Consider the following 10478-nt stretch of genomic DNA (forward strand, 5'->3'; position numbering starts at 1 on the left):
TGGATTGAGAAGAGGGTATTCGCTTATTGAATACTAATGAAAAATAGAGAGTTTGCTGGCTGATCTTCTAATGCTGGTGATTTTATCTGTGAGAGACTGTTGTAAACATCTCTCTTCTAGTGACAGTGTTCTGTTGAGACTTCCTCCTACTGCTGGGGCAAAATTCATGAGTAATTTTTCCTACAAACATTTACTATCATTTCCAAAAAAGTTCACAATTATACAAATGAGTCCAGGGTTTTCTAATGTAGATTGTGACAGTTTTTTTTTTTCACTTTTACCTCATTAGACTTCTTTCTCAGATGCTTTCTTTCTGTTCTTTTTAATACCTTAGAATCATGAAGCTTCAGTATCTAAATATTAAGAATTAGCAAGATTTGGTGTAAGCACTCAGGGAAGCCAGGAGTCCAGTGAGACACACAATCTCCCTGTTAGTCCCTCATAGGTCACAGCTTGGTAATTCCAGAACCTTCCATATGAGACCCTGTCAGTCCCCAGGATTCATGCAAAAACAACAGTTTCCCTCAACGTTCTTGACACTCATTCTGAAGTTACTAACAAGGAACTCATAATTGCCTTATTAATTAGCAAGTGTGGAGAAAGTTTTTCAGCCTTGTCCTGGGCTCCCCAGACCTGTGCTGTCCTTGCCTCTCCAGGTGAAGTGATAATTGCAGCCCTGAGGGGAAGTGAGGTCACAGGAGCACAGACCTTTATCTCAGGGCCCAGCTGCCTCCCTCCCTCCATGCTGCTGTCAGGACCTCACACTGAGCCCAGAACCCTGCACACATGAAGCACATGGTGAGTGTTTTCTATTTGTGTCTCAGAGGCAGAGTGTGTAAGGAGGGAAGTTTGAGGAAGTGCTCATTTCTGGAAAAGGATTTGGGGTAGAAACAGATTCACTTCCACTGCAGACAAGGGAGAGAAACAATTTTTTCCAGGTTGTTGGACATTTTTTCATATACTTGTGTGCCATTTATTTCTTCTTTTAGGAAATGCCTGTTTGGTTCATTGACCCATTTATTGATTGGATTACTTGGGTGGGACTTTCTTTGTTGTTGCTGTTGTTTTTGGTGTTTTACTAGGAATTAAAATCAGGGGCACTTAAACTTAGCTGCACTCTCAGCCTATTTATTTATTTATTTATTTATTTATTTATTTATTTATTATTTTGAAACAGGGTCTCTAAGTTGCGTAGAGAATTTCCCTAAGCTGCTAGAGTTACACACTTCTTTCACTGCACCCAGGGGCTATTTGGTGTGTGTGTGTGTGTGTGTGTGTGTGTGTGTATGTGTGTGATGTGTGTGTGTGTGTGTGTGTGTGTGATGTGTGTGTGTGATGTGTGTGTATGTGTGTGTTGTTTTTGCTTTTTTGATGGTACACATCTTGAATTCTTTATATATTCTGAATATTGACTCTGTCAGAAGAGTAGATAGCCAAGATTCTCTCCCATTCTGTACGATCTCTCTTTACGCACTTAGTGATATCCACTGATGTTAAAAAGCTTTTTAATTTGATGCCATCTCTCTTTCTCATTCTTGGTTTTATTTCTTGAGTGTTAGGGATTTTAAGAAAGTTGGTGTCTGCACCAATATGCTGCAGTGTTGAGTCTGTGTCTTCTTCTAGCAGTTGCAAAGTTTTCAGTCTAATTCCTGTATCTTTGGTCCAATTTGATTAACTTTTGTTCAGGTTGAGAGATAAGGATCTCATTTAATTATTCTGTGCATGGTTATCCAGTGTTCCCAGGGACATGTGTTACAAAGGCCATCTTCTCCAACATATATTGTTGGCACTTTTGTCACATATCAGAGGGCTGTAACTGTGCGAGTTTGTCTCTGTGTCTTCTACTTCATTGGTCTTCATGTCCTTTTGATGAAAATGCCCCGCTCTTTTTGTTACTATAGCTCTGTAGTCTGATTTGAGGCACAGAATTGTGATCCCTCTACGTAACTCTTCTTGCTCAGGATTGCTTTGGCAATTCTTGGACTTTACTCTTCCATGCATTTTTAGAACACTTTTTCTAGTTCAGTGAGGAAAGTCATTTGGTATTTTGATGGAGATTTAGAGGAATCCGTGTAATGCTTTTAGAAATACAGCCATTTTGACAAAATTATCTCTCCCTACCAAGGATATGGGAAGTATTTCCATCTTCTAAGATCTTTTTTCATTTATTTTCTTCAGGGTTCTCTAGTTTTAATTATAAAGATCATTCACCTCCTTGGTTAGATTGATCCCCAACTATTTTTTTTTCTTGAGGTTATTGTGAATTGGATTGTTTTCCTGATTTCTTTCCCAACAGATTCATGGTTGGAATATAGGAAAGCTATTGATTTCTGAACATTGCTATTGTATCTGCTACTTTGCTGAAATTTGGGGGATTTTCTAAAAACAATTACAGGATCATCTCATTTCCAAATAGGTGATTTGACTTTTTCTGTTCCTATATGGAGGCCTTTAATTTTTTTTGTCTGAGTGCTATAGACAGAGTTTATGTAATTATATTGAATGGGAGTGGTCATAGGGACATCCTTTACTTGTTCAAGGTTTTAGAGGACATGCTTTCCTTTTTCCTCAATTCAAGATGATGCTGGGTTTAACTTTGTCATATACAGACTTTATGAAGTTGAGTCAACTTCCTTCTATCCCTAGTTTCTCCAGTCTTTTTAACTTGAATGGTTTAGGATTTTATTAAAGGCTTTTTCTGCTCCTACTGAGATGATCATGTGATTGTTGTTCTTAATTTCCTTTTGTTTGGGGAGTTACATTTATTGAATTGCATATGGTAAACCAGCCTTCATTCCCTGGAATAAAACCCACTTGTTTGTGGTGTATTACCTTCTTGAATTATTTTTGAAAGAATTTTGCTAATATCTTACTAAGTATTTTTTGCATCTATGTTTATCAAGATTTTTGGTTTATAGATTTTTTCCGTGTTGTTTCTTTGTATGGTTTTGCTATCAGCATTATAAATACTACACAGAATGTAAAATTCCCTTTCTTTCTACTTCATGGAATAATTTGAGGAAGCTTGGTGTTCATTCCTTTTAAAGGTACCGTAGGATGTAGCTGAGAATCTATCTGGTCTTGGGCTTCTTATTATTAGAAAAGACATTAATAGCTGATTTAATTTCCTTACTTGATATTGCTATGTTTATGTTTTCTCTATCTTTCTGGCTCGATTTGAGTTAGTCATATATGTATAGAAATTTGTCAAGGTTGTTGATTTTCCAGTTTAATAGAATTTAACAGCTGGGTGCAGTGGTGCATGCCTCTAATCCCAGTGACTCAGAGACTGAGTCATAAGAATGGCAAGTTCAGGGTCAGCCCCAGAATTTATCAAGTTCCTAGGCCACTTAGTGAAACTCTGTCTCTAAATAGAAAAATGAAAAGGGCTAGGGATTGCTGGGGATGTATTTAAGTGGTAAAGTGCCTCTGTGTTAGATCCCTACTGTGGGAGAAAAGAATAGAGGGAGGGAGAGAGAAGGGGAGGAAGAGAGACTGGTGGGAGGAGAGGGAGTAAATGTTCAAAACGTGTTCAAATATTTTCTAACCTCTGTAGTCCAGAAGTGTCTGTGGTGAGGTAATATTTCCTTTGATATTTTGTTGATTTGGGGTTTCTCTATCGTTTTTTTTTTTTAAGATGGCCATAGGTTTATAAATTTTATTTATCTTTTCAAATAATCATGTTTGTTCTATTGTTTCCTTGTATTGCTTTTTTTTTTAAAAAAGAATTCTCAGTTTCATTAACCTTGGCTCTGATCTCAGTCATTTCATGTGTTCTACTGATCTTATATCAGTTCTTCCTTTTGTAGGTCCTTGATATTTAGCATTACAGTATGCATTTGTGGTCTTCCTGGTATTTTTTAAAGTAGGCATTCAATGTTATGGAATTTTCTTTTAGAAATCCCTTCATACTGTCCCAAGAATTTTAACACATTATATCTCTGCTCTCATTTATTTCTAAAAAAAATTCTTGATTTCTTCTCTCATTTATTCTATGATCCATCTCTCACTTAAAATATATTTTTTCAATATCCATGTACTTGAATGATTTCTATGCACCATGCTGTTGATTTGTAGTTTCATTACATTCTGATTTGATAGGATTCACAGGATAACATCAATTTTAATTTTGTATTTGATAAGACTTACATTGTACCTGAGAATATATTTTAGTGAAAAGCATCCTAGAGTGATCTGTGTTGAGACGCTCTCATAGGTTTGGTATCCAGAGCCTTTGGGTTACTTCTCTCTGTTTTTGCTATAGATATGGATGTGTGTAGGTGGGGCCCCTGGGGCCCACCTTTAGTCATTTCTACTTGGGGCCTCGTCATTAGTCTGGGATTTTGTCTCTTCTGATGTTTATGTTGAGGTATAGCTGAAGAGTTTCAGTACTTAGTGTGTGAAACAAGGTGTGCTGTCTTTTGGCTGAGTTTAGTTCAGCATCAGAGTTTTTACCCTGTGAACTTGTAGTGTTCCTACAGGTTCCAGCACCTCCCAGAATAGGGAACACAAATAATTAGCAACAACTCTGCAAACAATACACAACTTTCAGTGAAATGGTTCTTACTATGTCTTCTACAATGTGAATTTGAAACAAACAAAAAAACCAGAAATGGTAGAGTCACTGATTGGTACCAGCAAAACCCATAAGTAACCATGAACTATATCTGGGAGGAAAGCAAACAACAGGTGTCAACTATCACACCCACAGCAGTGACAACTGCAACAGCATTAATGTGGGTTTGGGAATCATATAAACCAATTAGTGCTAAAAATTATGATAATACGGTTAATTAAGAAAAAAAGAGCGTGTGATTGGGAGATAGAAAAGGGTTCATAATTTCAAAAATTGAACAGGGAGAATGCAGAAGAGATGAAGCACGTGCTGGTTATAAAGGAGCAGAAAAAACAGAAGTCAAACAGTAAATGGAGGGTGGAAGAGAACAATAGAATTGGGCTTTCAGAAGAAAGAAAAAGAAGAGAAACAGACAAAGAAACAATAAAATACAAAACCAAATATACTAATAAAAATCCCTAAATCTCTGAAGACAAGGGGAAGAAAAAACTTTTTTAAATGTTAAACATTTTCAAAAATGCTAAAAAATGAGAAAAAACACTTATGTGCATGTATATATTTCCTTGAAATCATCAGAATAGTAAAAAAAAAAAGCAAGGTAGGGGGAAAAACATTCTTAATGAGAAATTAAAGAATCATTTCCACCGAGATGTTCAGAATAGTCAGTGAGACTAGACAGTCAATGCCTGGATTATCTTTCTTCCATTTCTAGTTGAGCCATGTACTGAGCAAGATAATGAGGTCTGAGGGTTGTTAAAGCCTTTCAAACTGGACCTTTTAGGTGTTGTCCACCTGAGGCTCTATATGCTGCTCACTTTGGCTGTCCATCTCCTTTCTTTGGTTGGAAAATTTCTCTGCTATTTTGCTGAAGAGGTTCTTGATGGTTTAGTCTGTATCTGCATGTTCTCTCCTATCCCAGGGACTCTCTGGCTTTGTCTTTTGATGTTGTTGTGAATTCTTGTGTATTCTCATCCTGTTTTATTGGTTTCTTTTTTGACTTATTGCATACTGAATATTCAGGTTCTATGACACCTGTCATCAAGTCTAAAGTTCTGCCTTCAAGGACTGAAGTTCATTCTCTCTGCAATCTAATCTTTGGCCATACTTTGAAGTGAATGTTTAATTTGATTCATTAGGCATTTTATTTCCAGGAGCTCTGATTTGTTTCTTCTCACTATCTCTAGTGTTTTTAATTGAAGTGGGCTTTCATCTCCTGTATTTGTTCTCTTAAGTCATTCCTTAGATCTTGCGTACTTAGTACATTTTAATAATCAGGTTTTTATGTTTTTTCTTTGGAATTTTATCCATGTCCCTACCTGAGGGTTCCTTTCTTGGGGGATTGTGAATTCACAGGGAATCTTGTTTGCATATTTTCTCATGTTTTTGGAGGTCTCAAACTCACACTTCTGTTGTGAAGAATTACTCTCCCTCATTTCTACAAGTGTTACTTGGTGAGTAGTAATCATTTTTGTTCTTGGGACTTCTGTTTTTGCTATATGAGATGCCCAGGAGATATGACCTGAGGTCCCCTCTAGTTGTTTCTTCCTGATGCCTGGTTCTTGGTCTACGGTTTTTGGTTCCTCTCTCCTTTGTGTTGAAGTATTGTTGGTGCTCCAGTGGGGATAGTGCATGTGGGAACAGAGGTTCACTGTTACTTGACTGAGTTGTGAGTGTAGCTCAGCAGCAGGATCTCTACTCTCTTCCTCTTCAGTGTCTATCCAGCTTAATAAGCCCAAGGACTCTATGTGGATAGAACAGATAATAAAGGTCCCAAACATATTGGGCTTTTTGTTACTCCATATATGCCTGCATATACCAGTAAATATGATTTTCTTTCCATATATGGGCATCAAATTGAGTGGCTAAAACAAATTTTTTAAATGAAAATATTTGGACACTGTCCTTTTGAACGTTATGATCAGAATATTTATTACTATGGTTGTTCTTCAATGATGCATGTTCAGGATCCTAGTAAGGACACTCGCTGTTATATTTCATCTTGTTCAGACACCTAAAGCAGGTCAACACATCCAAGAGATGATTTTTCCCCAGCTCACTTTTTTGATGACATGTACATTTTTTAATTAACGAAGCATGCAGAAGTCATAAGTGCACAGCTCAGTGGAATTTTACAAATAAAACACACTTCTCTGTGCACATACAGATCAAGAAACAGAGTACTGTAAAAGTTACATTCATTTTCTTTAAAATTTAAGCCTGATATTTATTCAAAACTGATATGTTGTGTGTTGTGAGTGGTGACAGAATTCTCCATTTCTTCAAAATGACTATAAAATATCAATTTAATCTGGAAGTGGCAAATTCTGTTTTCTTTTCCCTCCACTGCATTTTGATGCTTCCTCCAGGTTATCATCAACTGATTTTTCAAGTTGGCTTTTCTATGAAAAAAATCTGGGAACTCCCCTCATTCACATGTGCACCTTGATATATTTTAATCCAATATGTGCATACAGTAAAACTTATACTTGGTGTAAAAAATAATTATATTTTGAGAAGGTGTTGCAATGCTTCCCAGGCTCAGTTTTAATACTTGGGCTAAAACCTAACTTTTGTCTCAGCCTCCAGAGGAGCTGGGAACTACAGGTGTACATGAATGAGCTTCCCTTCAAAATTTTTAATGTGTCTTTTTGCTCATAGGAAGGACTATTGCTGTAATTAAAAGGAAAATATGAGAATGAGAAAATGGACTCCAGAGACGTGGCCATGGGACTGATGTTCTTATCGCAGACTGCAGTAGGAGTTCTGGGAAATTTCTCTCTGCTTTATTATTATTTAGTTCTTTTCTGCAATGAGTGCACATTAAGGTCCACTGACTTGATTCTCAGGCACCTGATTATAGCCAACACCTTGATCATTCTCTCTAAAGGAATTCCCCAGACAATGACAACTCTTGGGCTGAAACATTACTTCAATGACTATGTGTGCAAATTTCTTTTGTACATGGAACGAGTGGGCAGGAGTGTGTCCATTTTCATCACCTGCCTCTTGAGTGTGTTCCAGAACATCACCATCAGCCCCATGAACTCCTGTTGGAAGGCTCTCAAAGGAAAAGCTCCAAAGTTCATTGGCTTCTCCATTTCCCTCTGCTGGATCCTATACATGGTGGTGAATTCCATTTTCCCTCTCTATATGTTTAGCAAATGGAGTAGCGAAAATCTGACAAGGAAAACAAATTATGGGTACTGTTTTTCTGAAGCTGGTGACAAAATCACAGAATCAGTATATGCAGCATTATTTGTATTTCCTGAAGTTGTCTTTTCCTTGCTCATGATCTGGTCCAGTGGCTCCATGGTTCTCCTTCTGTACAGGCACAAGCAGAGGGTTCAGCACATTCACAGCATCAAAGTTTCCCCCAGATCCTGCCCCGAGTCCAGAGCCACCCAGAGAATACTTGTCCTGGTGGGCACCTTTGTGAGTTTCTACACCCTCTCCTCCCTATTAAATGTTTGTGTTTCCCTTGATTTTAATCCCAGTTTGTTGTTGGTGAACACCAATTCACTCATCTCCATGTGTTTTCCCACCGTCAGCCCCTTTCTTCTCATGAGCCCTGACTCCATTCTATCCAGGCTCTACTTCTGAGGCATAAACCAATTTTAAATTTGTTCTCAAGTATATGAATTGTATGTTTTTGCACAATATGCAGTTGTTTAGTCTTAGGGCAGCAGAATACAACAGACACTACTATGGCAATATGTAAAAAAGTGGATGTGGAACCGATGTGAATCTGCAATATGTATAGGGGGTAAAAATGGGAGTTCATAATCTGCTTCAATCAAATGTATGAAATATGATACGTCAAGAGCTTTGTAATGTTTTCAACAACTAATAATAAATAAATAAATAAAAACTTATGAATAGTGACTTGTCTTTCTATTGTAAACTCCAAAGGACATTGGGATTCTCAGCTCTCTGGATGTGGTATCAACATGGCCATGGTGCTGGGAATACAGCTGATTGTCCTCATGATGATGCATGGTGTCCTGTAGATAGTCATTAGAATTTTATAGCTGAAGACAAATCAAATTAATGAGTTCTATGTCCTGGGAAGTCCTTTAAATCACGATAACTGAACAAGTGTTATACTCCTGAAAACATTTGCCAGAAGAAAATACAGTAGAGAAATGAGTGTGGATATTGTAAGCTAACAATTCTCTCTATATTTATCTCACATATCCTTATCATCTGTAGAGCTTTTGTTGAAGGGTACGTGGGATGTAAGTGGGATTAATACATAGTTTTCCAAAAATGTACCATTAGTTTGATTAGAGAATGAAGATGAAATAAACAGAGACCCAGACAAAAGTAGGTAGATGGTAATGGCTCTGAGATTGAAATTTGGTTCACCGGAAGGTAGAGCATTATAATGTGGTCATCCTGCCTTACGCAGGGTAATGCAGTCCAACATCTCTGATGCTTTTTTGAATGCATGCATACTACTGAGGCCTGCTGTAATTTGGAGGCCCCAATCAAAAGTAAAGTTACCTAGAACAGCCAAATAAGTCCATATGGGAAGGCACAGGAGAGACTCCTGTCATTCTAAACAGGCTTAATCCTATTTCCAACTCTTCAGCTCCAAGGCTGCCCTGAAAGCAACCACTGTGAAACTACAGTATGCTGAAAACATCACTTTTGTAGAGGCTGGTGAAAACAGATATGACTCTGAAAAACAACAACAACAAATTCCACAAATTTTCACTCATTAATTTGTTTGATACCTTCCTGATAAACTAATTTCTCATAATTTTTCTCCATTTGACCTGCAACAGAATTTGATCACTGTACACACACTCCAACTCTTGGGGCACATGTCAACAATAACCAGCAGCAATTGTTTAATAGTTAAGCATTTAGAAGAGGGAGACTGTCTGGCTGTGTGACAGATGAGAGTGACAGAGGACACAAGGAAATGGGATGACAGAGTTAAGATGGTGGAGCGAAGAGCCTGGAGGGTGGGTTTACAAAATGCTGGGGAAGAGCAGAAGGTGGAGAGTGAGAAGACAGAAGGATATCACATGTTGCTCAGGGGCTCAAGTCAGAGCTGGGCTTAGGTTACAAAGACAGCATGTGTGTGAGGAAGTTAAGGATATTGGGTTCTGGAGGGGAGTAGGATGACAGGTGTCCCATTAACAGAGGGTAAAATGACAATGCTTCGTTCAAAGGCAAAAGGGGATCAAGGTTCCAGAGAAATGTGATAAAAACTGCTGTGTGTAAAGATCATGAGAGGAGGATGCAGGTCTTGGTGAGTAATGGACTAAGGCCCATACAGAGTGTAAATAAAGGAAGTGGAGCTTGGGGGACATGATAGACAAGGGGAGGGAGAAAATACCTGCACAGGAAAGGTAGGGAGCCTGAAGGAGGAGGGGATTTGGCATAAGAGGGCTAAAGCACCCAGGAGCAAAGGGCAGAGGCTTTCAGTTTATGAGCAGTGGGTCAAGCTCATGCCTGCAGTTCACGGAGGAGTTGAGGATGCCTGAAATTTGATCTCTGTGGCTTTTCACATCACAGCTGTGCATTCCCAGCGAACACCAGAGCCTGTTTAAATGCTGCATGTGGACATGCTGCCCTGGTTGTGTGTGGGAGGTTGGAAGGAATGTAAAGAGGTACTGCAGGCAAGGCCACCTCTTCATGGCTTTCACAGGCATGTGATGAGCACAAATTTACACACACACACACACACACATCGTACTGAGGCACACATGAAGATGAATGTGTGATTATGTGACAGAGAGTGGAACATGACAGTTGTGTTGGTGTCTGCATCGTGAGTGTGTTTAAGGTGAACGTGAGAGTCTGGGAATGACTGTGTGTATGTATGTTTCAGTATGCCGGAGTACGGGGGTGCGCACTGTGTGTTGTAATATACACCTGAGCTGAAATGTAC

At 38.4% G+C, this 10478-nt stretch overlaps 1 protein-coding gene across 1 annotated transcript; it reads left to right on the forward strand.

Moving 5' to 3' along the window:
- The first annotated feature begins 7276 nt into the window (after positions 1 to 7276).
- Positions 7277 to 8176, forward strand: LOC113178141 (vomeronasal type-1 receptor 4-like). The gene has a single exon (XM_026382591.2). It carries the CDS (start codon positions 7280 to 7282, stop codon positions 8174 to 8176), a length of 897 nt encoding a protein of 298 aa, XP_026238376.1. The 5' UTR covers positions 7277 to 7279.
- Positions 8177 to 10478: the final 2302 nt, after the last annotated feature.

Source organism: Urocitellus parryii, chromosome 15, assembly GCF_045843805.1.
Source record: "Urocitellus parryii isolate mUroPar1 chromosome 15, mUroPar1.hap1, whole genome shotgun sequence".
NCBI classification, from domain to species: Eukaryota; Metazoa; Chordata; class Mammalia; order Rodentia; family Sciuridae; genus Urocitellus; species Urocitellus parryii.

What these genes read in the sequence shown, in the direction of transcription:
- LOC113178141 (XM_026382591.2), top strand. Translation starts at nt 7,280, where the DNA reads ATGGACTCCAGAGACGTGGCCATGGGACTGATGTTCTTATCGCAGACT.